The sequence below is a fragment of the Myotis davidii genome, unplaced genomic scaffold (assembly GCF_000327345.1).
Source record: "Myotis davidii unplaced genomic scaffold, ASM32734v1 scaffold569, whole genome shotgun sequence".
NCBI lineage: Eukaryota > Metazoa > Chordata > Mammalia > Chiroptera > Vespertilionidae > Myotis > Myotis davidii.
Window position 1 is genome coordinate 428,249 of NW_006299876.1, and position 15,830 is coordinate 444,078.

The window sequence follows — 15,830 nt, forward strand, 5'->3', positions numbered from 1 at the left end:
TACCAATATTCAGGTAATTTGAGCAGAATAAAGTCTTTCTTTAAGCGACATTTTGTTGTATACTTTCATAAAGTAGATTTTTATATTTTAATGAGGGCATTAAACTATGTAATTTCTCAATGTTTAGAAAGCTTTGAAACTGTTCTGTAAGTCTGGGATGGTATAGAATGTTCACAGGAAAATATTAAAACCGGCCTTGCCTAGGGTTAAGTTACTCTTCACACCCTAATTGTATACACAGTGCCTTAAAGCAAGAAAAGGTTGTGCAAAAACAAATACTATTTGGTGGCTTCTTTCTGTTTTGTTTTTTTTTAATCAAATGCTTAATGATACTTTACTTTTCTTCTTCTTCTTTTTTTTTTTTTTTTACCTGAAATGCCTTTTGGTGTCCCTTATTCATTTTTCTTGTGTGTGTATGTGGTATATGTAATTTTTTTTTTTACACTTTAAAATTTTAAAAATGTTTTCTATTACACTTTCCATTTAATATTATTTTGTATCAGTTTCAGGTGTAGAGTATAGTGGTTAGAAAGTCATATACTTTACATAGTGTTCCCCCTGATATTTTCAGTACCCACCTGGAACCATACATAGTTATTACAATATTATTGACTGTATTCCCTATGCTGTCCTTTACATTTCCATGACTACTTTTGACTACCAATCTGCACTTCTCAATCCCTTCACCTCTTTAAATTTCTGGGTTTGTTTTTAACTTGTATATATATACACATACAGAAACTGACCTATCACTGTAAAACAGCATTTAAATAAATATATGTAATTCTAGACAGGGTTCAAAATTCTGAATATCTCAGTAATTCAGTCTCTAGGGGGTAAAAAGTCTATATATCTTTAGATCCAGAGAGCAGTATTAACGTTGTTTAGAAATCTGTTATAATCACAGTGTCATTAAGGAAAAGCTAGCTTATGTATTCAGTGCAGTCTTCTTAAAAAGTAAACAGTATGTTTTAGCTTCTAAGCAAATGCTTTGTTCTAGAGTATGTGCAGTGATAACAAAACTTTTTCTGATGGCCTGTCTAAAATTTCTATTATCAAAATTTTGTTTTAACTTATTACCAGTTATCAAGGATTATCAGAGACAGGGTGAAGTAAATACTTGTTTAAAAGAGCATTTTTACTTTACACACAAGTTTGTTTTTTTTATATTGTGAATCTTACATTGAAGACCTGACAGGATATGCACCCTCTGTTCACCAGAGAGGAAATATAAATGGCTAAATAAATTCAAGAAAAAGTTCACTGATAACCAAAGAAATGTAAATCAATATAAGGTGGTGTGTTTTTTTAAGTAACTTTATTTGTAATATTTGTCCAGAGGAAAATTCTTTACATAGCTTTTTATGTAAAAGGCTTTATCACAACTTTATTTTCAGTATCAAAGAATTAGAAATAATCCTTTGGCAGTACATGGAGGCTATAGTCTGTCCCCTTGATAACTGAATGTCAAGATCTCACATAATAGATCAGAGCAGAATAGTATGTGACATCATCTTAGACAGAATGATTCTTAGCTGAGTATATGTAATATGAATAAAGGAAGTAGGTGTCAATAAGAATTGGGATAGGCTCATCCCTGGGAGGGATTATTGAATTTCTGAGATTGGCAGAACCCAGGGAACAAAGGGCCTTTAACCAACAGACATTGAATATGTAGATCTCATTGACAAACTATCCTATTAGGGAAGTAGATGAATGTGTTAGGCAAGCTTAGCCTGACTTCACTAAGCATCAGTTCCTCTGACTCACTCCACTTGTTTCTGTTCCATGTTCATCAAGCAGCCTTCTGACTATTTGACTTAACAAAAATTTTACTTATTGGTATGAATGGACCTGTCATTCATGAAGATATTGAGAGTGATCATAATCTTTATTTAATTTAAATGTGTTTTTTTTCTTATTTTTTAAATTCTCTAAAATGAAGTTATTTTATAGTGAGAATTAAAAAATATGTGGCTGAGTTAAAATACAGATGGGTTTAATATTTGGAACTTTTTTCTCAGATGGTCAGCAGGAGGATGAAGCCAGTAAAATCGAAGCTTTGCACAAGAGGAGAAATTTACTCGCAGCATTTTGTAAACTGATTGTATATACTGTTGTGGAGATGAATACAGCTGCAGATATCTTCAAGCAGTATATGAAGGTAAAGTTTGAAAAATGGATAGCAAGATATTTTTTCAATGCTTAAAAGATAATGTAACATTGGCTTTTATACTTGGTAGCCATTGAATTTTTTTAATAGTAAATTATTTTTCTAGTTGAAAAGAAATCTCTAGCTCTACTTCATTATAATGAACAATTTAAATTTGTTAAGTTCACTAGAGGCCCGGTGCACGAATTCGCCCATGGGTGGGGTCCAGCCCGCACGCCCCAATCGGGATGAGGGCATGCTGGTTGAGGTCAGGGCCTGCCAGGGCGAGGGGCCGAGGGCGGTTGGTGTGCCAGCCCTGCCCCCTGGTCAAACTGCTGGTCGAACTACCGGTCAAGGGAACAATTTGCATATTAGCCTTTTATATAGGATAGGATTTGCATTTGGGATATTGGAAACAGCTTGTCTTAGGTTAACTGTCACTATTAGAAATTGTATTTGTCCCTTTGTAATAAAAAATTAAAAAAAAAAGAAATTGTATTTGTGATTTAGTTTAAGACAACAGGATGGTATTCTTTCCCTTGCTTGATGTAGCATTAAAACTATTGTTTTTAGAAGTCAGGAGGCCTAGATGGTATAGTTTTGGCTTGGTGACTATGCAACTCTGCCTTTCTTCATCTGTTCCACTGGGATAGCTCAGGTTCCTTTAGGGTCTCAAAATCTGATTTGATTTAGAGTAGGTTATTCACAATTTTTGTAAATAAACATGAAATTCTCTAATATTTAAGTAGTAGTAGAAAGGATATGGTTAATTGTACTAATAGAATATGACTAAATCTGATAAGATTGCTTTTCTTTAATTCTTTCTTGAGTAAAATCTAATTATGAAAATAAACTTCATTAAGCCTTTGGGCCCTTTCGCAGTCCGGGAGCCCTAGGGGGATGTCCAGCTGATGGCTTAGTGCTGCCTCAGAGGCCGGAGAGGCTCCTGTCACCACCACTGTGCTCGCCAGCTGTCAGCCTGGCTTGTTGGCTGAGCAGCGCTCCCCCTGTGGGAGTGCACTGACACCAGGGTGCAGCTCCTGCATTAACCTGTCATTCACCTGTTTGGTTGATTTGCATATTAGCCTTTTATGTCAAAACATAGTAATTCTCTTTGGAATACTTTTCTACAGGATGGAGCTCTAGTACCATTATAATTTACTTTGGAACCTAAGTTATTTGTCATGATACTTCAATTTTTTTTTAAACTAAGGTTGTTTATGAAATAATTTTGCAAGTTTTAAACTTTTAGACTTTAGACTTAGGTATTCTAGGTTAAAGGCAGTTGTATTAGTCACAGGAGCATAGTTATCCTGTATGCATTTTAAAAACAATCTTAAATTAGAACAAAATTTCATATGCAATGCATCATGTAAATATCACCCATAATACTTTTTCTCTTAAATGCTAACAGCCTAATAGTTTGTATAAGCCAAATTAATAAAGTTGGAAACTATACATGGACTGCATGCCATTAGCAATGGATAAGTTATAAAAGTAACTGATTATATTAATTGTCTTAATAATAGTTCATGAAGAATACAAGAACTTGGTTTATATCCTTTGTCTTCTTTCTGAAAATCTGTATAACATAATTATTGTTTTATGCCATACATCCTTAAAACAAAGTTTAGAGTTTAATATGATTAGATCTTACTGTCTGATATTTATTAATTTACTTAAGTTAGGGATTGTGTGTTTAGAAATTATCTTAAAGTTTCGGTAGCATTCTTTTGTGTTTTTGAAGACATAATTTTAGCCAAATACATGCTTACATGATTAATGTAAAATTATTCTTATTGTCCAACAGTTTTAAAAGATAAAGCTCTAATTTGTGCAAATTTCTTTTCTAGTATTATAATGACTATGGAGATATCATCAAAGAAACAATGAGTAAAACAAGGCAAATAGACAAAATTCAATGTGCAAAGACCCTTATTCTCAGTTTGCAACAGGTAAGACATTTAAGAGTACCAGCTTTAGGCTAACACAATTAACAATGGTTTTCAAGGTAACTGTGGGTCAAGGATAATAGACAATTCATAAAAGTAGAAATATAAGATATTCAACTTTATTAGTAGACATTGTAAAAGTGAGATTATTTTTTGTTTTCAGACTGGCAAGTATGGCAAAACCTATAGCTATATAAGGTATGGGGGAAATAGGTACTATCATCAGTGTATATTGGTAGAACCTTCCTGGTAGGCAGTTTGTCAGAATTTATAATGTATATCCCATTTAAGGCAGCAGTTCTACTTTGAAACATTTATCCAAGGTAGTAATAGCACAAGTTTGCAAAAATGAGTGTAAAATTATTGTACATAGCAACATTGTATATAATAACAAGGAATTAGAAATAATCCTAATGTTCATCAGTAGGATGTTAGATGAATATAGACTACTAGAGGCCCAGTGCATGGATTCGTGCACCGGTGGGGTCCCTAGACCTGGCCTGCAGGGAGTGGGCCAAAACTGGCTCTCGGACATCCCCTGAGGAGTCCCGGATTATGAGAGGGTGGTTCACAGGTGATGCAACCTGGAATTGGGCTTCCTCCTCTCTGGTTCTGGGTGTGTCACCCGAGAACCGCAGCTGCCAAGTCACCACAGCTTGCCAGCTCCTGCATCGAGCGTCTGCCACCTGGTGGTCATTGTGTTTCGTAGCTACCAGTTGGATGGTTGAACGGTCAGACATATGCTTAGGCTTTTATATATATAAATAGGACATCTCTGCAATGGCTGTTATATAGCACTTAAAATTAGTTTTAAATAGGTCTGTATTCATTAATGTATAAAGATTTCAACAGTATATATATGGTTTGAAAGTAAAGTAAAAAGGATTACAGTACAGCATCCCTATAAAATTGTACATATCTATCTGGAAAAACAGTCACTAAAATGTTAGTTGTGGTTAACTTGTTTTGGTAGGTTTTAGGTGAATTTTACTTCTATCTTTGTATGTGTTTATATTTATTTTAATGAGTATCAGACTTATAATCAAAATTCTATATATAGTCATCTTCATTTTGGCAGAGGCAAGGCAAATTTAATTAGGTAAAAAATAATTTGCTTGGTATACTTTTGTCTCTTAAGAGACCAAATGCATGCGAAGCACAACCCCTTTCAATTTGATAAACTTTCTTCTTGCCTTTTAGAAATCTAGGTATGAAGATTCTTAATCTTATTTGCATACTCTATTAAAACTAATAGAGTTTAAAAGATTTTAAAGGTAGAATTTAAATAACTTCTTTGTTATAAAATAACAGCAGCTTGCTCTAGAAACGTTAGAAAATATAGGAACTAGGCAAATGCAATTTATCCTTAATTTTTTCACTTAATGCTTTCAGTTTTTATAGCCTTCTTAGTTTTTTTTAATGCATTTATGAAATCTTATTTTTACATAATTAAGTTACTCTGCATTCTATTTTGCAGGCCTGAATTTTTCACATTAACAAATTCTGAACACTTTCATTCTATTAAATACTTGCCTCAGTATTTAAAATGACTATATAGTATTCCATTTTATAGAGGCACCATAATTTAATCAAGATCTCTTTTTGTTTGATGTTGGGGTTTTTTTGGTGGTTTTTTTTTTTACCACTCTTTGCCATTATTAATGGCATTAAAACAAACAGTTTTTTACTTATGTATATTGTGCACAAATCATATCCTTTCTTTTGGATAAAGTCTGATCATAAGTATTGCTTAGTTAAAGGACATCTAAACTTTCACTAAATTTTGCCAAATTGTTGTATAACAGGGGTGGGGAAGCTTTTTTCTACCAAGGGCCATTTGGTTATTTATAACATCATTTACAGGCCATACAAATTTATCAACTTAAAAATTAGCCTGCTATATTTGGTCAAACATTTAGTTACATTTAGGGCCAGACCAAATGATTTCTGGGGCCTTCTGTGGGCCGGACGTTTCCCACCCATGCTCTATAGAAAGGAAGGTAATCTCAATTTATGTTCCCAACAAATCAAAGTGTTCACTGTACTGTATTCTTATCAGTGGTAGTAGCCATTATCTGTTTATAAAAACTTGGCAGTTTGGTAGTTGAAAAATTGCATATTGTTTTGCTTACTTTATGATGAAAATTTTGATGTGAGATTCATCGTTTAAATATAAATAGCAGAGCACAGTTTCCTCATAAGTTTGTGGACTTTCTTTTTCTTTACATTTTTGTATACTATCTTAATATCCAGTTTATTCCAGCAGAGTAGAATTCTTCCATAACAAAACCTAAAGAGTTTCTAATCTCAATAACTATCTCTAGTGTGAATATGGTATAAATGCTATAATTTTGGTCATTTGTGTCATGTGTTTTAAAAATTTATGTTTTTTAATAAAACACAATGCCTCATTTATGGATCATCTATTAAAAGTATATTTTAAGTAGAAAATATGTTATTTTAAAAGATGTTAATAACCCATAGTTATCAAAAAAAAACTTTAACATGCTTGCTTTCTTTTTTTCCCAAACAGCTTTTTAATGAAATGATACAAGAAAATGGCTATAATTTTGATAGATCATCCACAACATTCAGTGGCATAAAAGAACTTGCTCGACGTTTTGCTTTAACTTTTGGACTTGATCAATTGAAAACGAGAGAGGCCATTGCTATGCTACACAAGTAATCTCCAAATATTTTATTTAGTTCTCCTATTTTTTAATCATGAAAATTTTTGAATCTAGTTCTTTTGTTTAGAATAATCAAATTCTATTGCTACTTAATTATTTGTTTACAATTCTGTAGCATATCTCTTAAGAACTATAGTGCTATTTCTATTAACACATAATTTGGGACTAAATGTCCTTTCATACAAAGTATTTGCTTTAATTAAAATCATACATAAAATCTTTATAAATTAAATGGAGAAAAGCAGCATATATTCATTAGGTATCACAATATTACTTAATAGCTTTTGTTATAATTTCAAAGAAATTTTTGAGATTTGATTCCTTTATTTCAAGTTTTCTCTTTCTGGTTCTGTTCTCCATATTAGTGAACTTCTCCTTTGTTTTTAGCCACAACCTTCTATCTGCATATCTTATGTGGGTTAAAAAAATTGGAAATTATCTAACTTTATTTGGTCATGTAATTTAATGATCAGTTGTACTTTTAAGTATTAGTATATTTTAGATCTTTAACATGACCAACACATGGATATTAATACCCTTTATCTTTTATTTGGGAAAATCAAAAAAGCTGTTTTATTTGTCTCTCTTTTAGTCATCTTGCTTACTTACTTATAACAATATTAATTGTCTCCCTACAGAAATGTTTTTGCTCTTTAAAGTTAATCTCATACCTTCCCCAACTTTAATTTACTCTCTCCTTTCACTTTGCTCTAAAAGTCTCAAATTTCTTTTTCTGCTATTTAATAGATTAGATGATACTTTTAGGTAATACTAAAGGACCACATATGTAGTAATTATTTTCAGAAGTAATATGTTATTTCCTTCATGTAATAGCCTTCCTTCTTGTCTCTCCATTTTCATCTGGATTATTTTTTACAGTTACATTTTTAATACCGTATAATGTTGGATTGTTGTCTTGATTAATAGATGTATTTATTATTAAATAAATAGAGTTAAAATGGGCCCTGCATAGAGTTTAATTTTTAAACTTTACTCTGATATGGGTCATCACAAACAGTATTGATTGATTGTTAGTTAATCCCCACTCAATGATATTTTTCCCACTGATTTTTTAGAGAGTGGGGGGAGGGAGGGAGAGAGAGAGAGAGACATCGAATAGTTGCCTCCCACACACGCCTCAAACCTGCAACTTGGGAATCCATGACCTTTTGGTGTGGCTCGAATCTCTAACCACTGAGCACATCAGCCAGGGCTACAAATAGTCTTTAAGCTAGTCCTGTCCTGGCTGGATGGCTCAGTTGATTGGAGCATCATCCTGTGCACCAAAAGGTTTTGGGTTTATGATTCTCAGTCAGGGCACCATTCCTAGATTGTGGTTTTTTTAAAAAAATATGTTTTTATTGATTTCGGGGAGGAAGGGATAGAGAGATACATCAATAATGAGAGAGAATCATTGATTGGCTGCCTTTTGCATGACCCCTACAGGGGATCAAGCCTGCAACCCGGGCATGTGCTCTTGGCCAGAATTGAACCTGGGGCCCTTCAGTCTGCAAGCTGACACTCTATCCACTGAACCAAACTGGCGAAGGCCTAGGTTGTGTCTTTGATGCCTGGTTGGGGCACGTAAATGAGGCAACAGATCAATGTTTCTCTCTCCATCTCTCCATTTCCCCTCACCCCCCTTCCTCTCTCCCTAAGAAAGAAAAATCAATAAAAACATATCTTTGGGTGAGGATTTTAAAAAATCCTTAAGTTAGTCCTTTATGTCTTAAAAAATATAGAAAATGTATTGTTCTTTATATGAGAGCATTTGGATTATTTTCTATGGAAAAGAGAACTGAGGAAAGAATGTAGATGTACCAAACCACATTAAATTTTGTATTGTAGAACCTTAAATATTTATCTTTTTTTCTTGCAGAGACGGCATAGAATTTGCTTTTAAAGAACCTAATCCACAAGGAGAGAGCCATCCACCTTTAAATTTGGCATTTCTTGACATACTGAGTGAATTTTCTTCTAAACTGCTCCGACAAGACAAACGAACAGTGTATGTGCTAGAAATACTCTACTTAATTTTGTTTTGGAATTCTTAATTCTTGATTTCTCTCTTTTACACACAGAGATTAGAATTTTAGCCTAACTAAAGAGAGAACATTTAATAGACAGCAACCAATACCAGTGATCCATCAGGAACATCTGAGTCTATGTCCAAAGTTATGACTACACTGGGAAGTAGAATTCTCCTTTTTATCTTTTTACTTGAACTACTAGTGCTTTCCTTAACAGATCATTTAAGCAGGATACTTTTCTGATACAGTCTCCTAAAATGGTGACATATTCTAACAAATAGAATATAATTTCAAAATATTCTCCTACTCTTCCCATCTTGGCTTGTATAAAAGGGCAGAAGAATATTAATAACTTATAGTAGAGATAGTCTCTTAAAGTCCACCAGTATTTTGCATTTATAGATTGTATAGACTTTATATGCAATTTAATGCACATAAAACTAATCTATGGTGATAGAAATGACAGGGTTTACTTCTAGGACTTGCGAGATTGAATGGGGGAAAGCACACAGGGTACTTTCTAGGGTCATAGGAATGCCCTGTATCTTTAAAGATGTGTTGGTTACATAGCAAAACTGATCCAACTGTACTCTTAAAATAAAGAAAAAATTTTTATTGATTTCAGAGGAAGGGAGAGAGATAGTGATTGAAACATCAATGATGAGAATCATTGATCAGCTGCCTTCTGCATGCCCCCTGCTGGGGATCCAGTCTGCAACCCAGGCATGTGCCCTTGATGGGAATCAAATCTGGGACCCTTTTAGTCCGCAGGCTGATGCTCTATCCACTGAGCGAAACCAGCTAGGGCCCAACTGTATTCTTAATTTCTGTCCATTTTATTGTATATAAATTTATTCCAATTAAAAATTTCAGCCCTGGCCAGGTAGCTCAGTTGGTTAGAGTGTCATCCTGATATGCTAAGTTTTCAAGTTTGATCCCCGATCAGGGCACATACAAGAATCAACCAATGAATGCATGAATAATTGGAACAACAAGTCGATGTTTCTTTCTCTCTCTGTCTCTCTCTCTCTCAGATCAATAATTAAATTTTTAAAATTTTCATTGACACTATTAATCAGAGAAATAAAAATTAAAAGAATGAAAACCCATTTCTCAGCAGATTAGAACCAATTAAGAAATCTGATAGTCTCAAGTACTGCTGAGGATGTTGAGCAATAGAGACTTAGGCATTTCTGGTAACAACATAAATTGGTATAAGACCACTTTGTGGAGGAGCTATTTGGTAATGTCTAGCAAAGTTTAACCTACCTTATGATCCAGTAATTCTGCTCATGTAGATACCCTAGAGAAGTTCTTTTACATGTATACAAGAACTGTAAAAGAATTGTTTGAATAGGGAAAAGCTCAAAACAACTAAACGTCTATCAACTAGAAAATGGAATACCATAGGGCAGTCAAAACGGTTAGATTTTTTAAAGGTAAGCATAATTCCTTAATTTTTTAAAATATCCCACTCATTTAAATTTCCAGTAGTCTCAGATGTCATAAATTACTTTATTTTTAGTTTATTTGATTAAATTGGGATTGAAATAAGACTCACACATTCCAATTGATGATTATCTTTTTTGAAACCTTAAAAAAATTCAGTTTTATTGAGGTATAATTGATAAATAAAATTGTAGTATATTTAAAATATATAACATGGTGGTTTTATATATGTATATATTGTAAAGGGATTCCCATGATCAAGTTAATTAATACATCCGTCACCTCACATATTTTCCGTCTTAAATAAAGCTTAAGTTCTATTTTTCAATTATACAGTATTATATTACACAATTTTATCAACTGTAATCACCACATTATACATTGGATCTTGAAATCTCATTCAGCTTTTCTAAAATATTTCCAACTTTATTGATATATAGTTGACATATAATGTGTAAGTTTAAGGTGTACATGTTGATTCACCACTGTAACATTAGCTGATGTCACTCTTCCAAAATGATTAGAGTTTAAAAACATAATGTTGACTGCAAAAGGCAAAGTACCAAATGTACAATGATGTTTACAGACAAAAATGTATTAAAAGTGCAGAAATGTACATAGGGATGATAAATAGCAAATTTATGTTAATGGCAACTTCTGTGGCAGGGAATTAACATCAGGGAGGTTACTTATCCTGAATGTTCTGTTAAATTATGTGGTAGATACACAGTTGTAAATCTCTCTACCAGTATATTTTGGTTTAAGCTCCATATCGCGTAACAATTCTGAGATTTACAGCTAGTTCACAGGCCACACTTTAAGGAATGCTGTGTATAGCTGAAATATATTGCAAATAAGACAAAATAGTAGCCCTGGCCAGTGTGGCTCAGTTGGTTGAGTGTCAGCCTATGCATCGAGAGGTCACCAGCTCGATTCCTGGTCAGAGTATATGCCCAGATTGGAGGCTTGATTCCCATTGTGGGGCTGTGATTCACTGGTGAGGGGCGTGTAGGAGGCAGCCAATCAATGATTTGCACTCATCATTGATGTTTCTATTTCTCCCTCTCCCTTCCTTTCTGAAATCAATAAAACTATATATTTTTAAAAATGAATAAAAACTTTTTTTAAAAAAGAAAAATACTGAACCAATAATACCAAGCAGTATGTTTGTAACTGATATCTCCTGTCTTCTTTTTTAATAGTGTTCAAAACTGGTAATTTTGAATTGATTGGAATTAGTCATTATTATGACAGAAAATATTTGAATTGCATCTTACAGTTGACAAAAATTGTGTTCATGTAGTTGAGGCATAATTTAGACAATAAAACACTGAACTCTTATTGTCAGAAGCCTGGGATTTGAATTGTAGTTGTACTGCTTTTTCATTTTTATGACCATGAATATGTTACTTATCCTTTTCTTTCCTCATCTATCAAATAGGGAGAATGTCTTCCTCACAAGATTATAAGAATTAAGTTAAAGCATCCAAGAGAAAACTGTCTAGCACATAGTCACTCAAATGTTAGTTGAATTTTGATTGCTATCTTACATATAAGCCTTAGGATCCTTGTGATACTTTGGGTCCCAGAGTAGATAGATGTCTGACTTCCATCAGGCTGAAACTTTTTTGCAGGTAGGGGACAGACCATATTGCATTCATCTTTATATCTATCCCTAGTGCTTGGAGCATAATAGACGCTCAACAAATACTAAGCTGAAATGCCCTGAATTGTATGCTATAATGTGAAAATCTTGAGAGACAAAACTTGCTCGTCAGTGTACTGATGAAGCTGAGGTTGAGTAGTAAAGTAATAAGCACATGCTCTCATAGCTAGGGGTTGATAGAACTGGGACTAGAACCCAAATTGTGTGATTTTCAAACTCAGTTGTCTTTCCAGAAATATTAGTTGAGTTTGTTCTAGCAGAGGACCTATAAAAAGTGAAGATAGAGAGACATCTATAGAATGAAAACATTAGCATCTTTTAATTGTCACTCTATGTTTTGAGGAAATGTGGACTATCAACCATTTTAATACTTTGCTTTTTATTTAATTCTAAGTAAATCATTGGCTGTTCCACATGGTATGTGAGCCTTAAGATTATTAGGAGAAATAACCAAATAGGGGAAAAAAGCTGTTGTAGTTCTATGTACCAAAGCTAATGATTTCTACTTCTTTTTAAGGTATGTTTACTTGGAAAAGTTTATGACATTTCAGATGTCACTCCGACGAGAAGATGTGTGGCTTCCACTGATGTCTTACCGAAATTCTTTGCTAGCTGGTGGTGATGACGACACCATGTCAGTCATTAGTGGAATCAGCAGTCGGGGGTCAACTGTGCGGAGTAAAAAATCGAAACCATCAACAGGAAAACGGAAAGTGGTTGAAGGCATGCAGCTCACACTTAGTAAGAATATAGTTTATTCTCTTTATATTTATCCCTTATGCTTACCAACTGACGTGTGTCATTAAGGTTCACCTTATTTTTTTTATTTGAGATTTGTGTTGTTAAGTAGTGTCTTGCACTGTGTGTTCATTGTATGTAAATGTACTGTTTCAAGCATTTTTTAATATATATATAAACTAATTTCTCAAACTGTAGGTGCATCCTCATTTTTCAGAAGAGAAAACTAGTACAGAGAGGTTAAGTAACTTAAGGTCACGCAGATATTACGTAGTAAAACCAGTCAGTCTCATTCTAGAGTGCCTGCTTTTTAAACACTGCTGTACTGTATGCATAGGGATATGGACTCAGTATTGTAGAGCTAATTAGTACCTAGATCATCACATCCATCTAGTTTAAGTGAAGCAACAGATTTACAGAGGTTGCAGCTTTTGGATTTCTACGAAGAGAAATCCAAGATGAATCATGAAGAACTTGATAGAAATACAAATTGCTGTCTATAATCTTAGAGGTAGTAATACATTATGACACATAAGTCTCTTGGACTCCTAACATGACAGGTTTGGTTCAAAATGGACCTGGGGGCTTTCTTCCTTTCCTTAGGAACCTTTAAACAAATCAGCACAGTTGTCCAAATTTGTTCCAGTTATTATTGCTGAGTAGCAAACTACCCCAAAACTTGACAAAGCAGGGACATAGTGCCAGGTACTTCAGTTAGGAAACCTCAAAGACTGAAGACTGGAATTGTATGGCAGCATTCCACTTATAGATATACTAGAGGCCCAGTGTGCACTGGGGCGGGGGGAGGTCCCTCAGGCCGGCTTGTGCTCCCTCGCAGTCTGGGATCCCTTGGGGGATGTCCGCTTGCCCAGGGATCAGACCTAAGCAGGCAGTCAGACATCCATCTCGCTGTCTAGGACTCTCATAGTTCGGGACCCCTCTCACCTGCCTACTGCAGAGGCGGGAGAGGCTCCCGCCACCACTGCTGCGCTCGCCACCTGTGACCCCAGCTTCTGGCTGAGCGGTGCTCCCCCTATGGGAGCACAGTGACCACCAGGCAGCAGCTCCTGCATTGAGCGTCTGCCCCCTGTTGGTCAGTGTGCGTCATAGTGACTGGACATTCCGCTGTTCGGTCGATTTGCATATCACACTTTAATATATAGGATCTGATGCTGACTGTCAGCTGGGACTTCAGCTAGATTGTCTTCCAGAACACCTACATGTGACCTGTTCATGTAGCTTTATGGCTTTCTCATACCACATTACTGGACTCCAAGAGTAAATGCCTGAAGAGAAAGGAGGTGGAAGCTGCCAGTTTCTTTCTTCTTTTTCTTTTCTTAATATATTTTATTGATGTTTTACAGAGAGGAAGGGAGAGGGATAGAGAGCTGGAAACATCGATGAGAGAGAAACATTGATCAGCTGCCTCCTGCACACCCCCTACTAGGGATGTGCCCACAACCAAGGTACACGCCCTTGACCAGAATCGAACCTGGGACCTTTCAGTCCGCAGGCCAACGCTCTATCCACTGAGCCAAACCGGTTAGGGATGCCAGTTTCTTAAAACCAGAAACTGGCATAACATAATTTCCACCATATTTTATTGATCAGTCACAGAGCTCAGGTACAAGGGGTGGGATATAATCCCCCACCTCTTGATGTGAGGAGTGTCAAAGATTTTGGAGCCATATTTTTAAATTGCCAAATAATTTTTAAGCATTACCAGGTTTATAGTGCCTAAAACTTGATTGTCCCATGGAAATGGTTTTAATCTTTTGTCTAATAATATAAAGGCATAAACTTGTAATTTGTATAAGTTAGATTATACTTGGTTGGTTATTTAGTCCCAATATCCCATTCAATAGGGAAATTTCTTTTACAGTAGTCCTGACTGCTTAAAATAGTTAGGGCTGATACTTTATAGGAAGTTAAAATAAATTTTCCTTATTTTAATATAGAAAAGTTATGAATTAAAAGGTGATGTTTCCTGCATATCACTAACTCTTTAAAAGTTTTTCTTATTTGAACAAATAGTTAATAGTTACAAATTTGTGCTGGGTCATCAAATCTCCTTTTCCTTACTTTATGGAGTATGTATGAATTGGCATTTATATAACATCTTAAAGATATATTATCAAAATGGATACTTCGGTTTTTGTAGAAAGAGTCAGTGCTTTCTTTGTTTAGGTTTTTAGAGAGAGCCATAGAAATTTGGGCATTAGTAAATTTGAAAAAAGGAAGAATAAATACTGAAAGGTTGGCCCTGGCCAGGTTGCTCAGTTGGTTGGAGCGTTGTCCCATACACCGAAGAGGGTTGCGGGTTCAATTTCCAGTCGGCACATACCTACGTTGAGGTTTGATCCCCTGTCAGGGCATTTATGGGAGGCAGCCAATTGATGTTTCTTTCTCATATTGATATTTCTCTCTCTCCACCTGTTCCCCTTTCTCTCTCTCCAAAATCAATAAACATATCTTTGCATGAGGATTAAAAAAGGGGAAAAAGCCTGGCCTCTGTGGCTCAGTGGGTTGACTTCAACCCATGAACCAGGAGGTCCCTGGTTCAATTCTCAGTCAGGGCACATGCCCAGGTTTCAGGCTTGATCCCCAGTAGGGGCCATGAAGGAGGAAGCTGATCAGTGATTCTCTCTCATTATTGATGTTTCTATCTCTCCCTTCCTCTCCCTTCCTCTCTCTCTCAAAAAAAAAAAAAAAAATACTGATAGGTTGGCCAGGTCAGTGCAATTTAAAAGACAAAAGTTGGAGCCTAAACACAGTAGAACTTAAAAAAGGTTGATGTGATTATATTGCAAATTGTGAAATTTCTTTCTAATCCATTTATTACTATGGTAGTAGCTACTAGCACATTTTTCTTTGCACTCTTCCCTTAAAAACTTGTCTGTATATATGCACACTAGAGGCCTGATGCACAAAATTCGTGCAAGGGGCTCAGCCCTCATAGCCCCTCACAGCCTCACCTGGCCCTCACAGCCCTGACTTAGTCCAGGTTGTCTGGAAGGTTGTTCGGCTGTTTGGTCTAATTAGCATATTAGCTCTTTATAGTATACTAGAGGCCCAGTGCACAAAAATTTGTGCACTCGGGGGGGAGGGGGGTACGGGGGATCCCCAGCCCGGCCTGTGCCCTCTCACAGTCTG

General features: G+C 35.2%; 1 protein-coding gene across 5 annotated transcripts in view; it reads left to right on the top strand.

The window, feature by feature from the left end:
- The window catches only part of STAG2 (stromal antigen 2), a 95,868-nt gene that overhangs the window by 64,354 nt on the left and 15,684 nt on the right, over positions 1–15,830 (top strand). For all 5 annotated transcript variants that reach the window (XM_015571961.1, XM_015571963.1, XM_006776029.2 and 2 more), the window contains 5 exons: positions 2,025–2,164; positions 4,006–4,107; positions 6,638–6,786; positions 8,674–8,802; positions 12,457–12,680. In XM_015571961.1, coding sequence (XP_015427447.1) covers positions 2,025–2,164; positions 4,006–4,107; positions 6,638–6,786; positions 8,674–8,802; positions 12,457–12,680 — 744 coding nt within the window. The remainder of the gene's footprint in view (positions 1–2,024; positions 2,165–4,005; positions 4,108–6,637; positions 6,787–8,673; positions 8,803–12,456; positions 12,681–15,830) is intronic.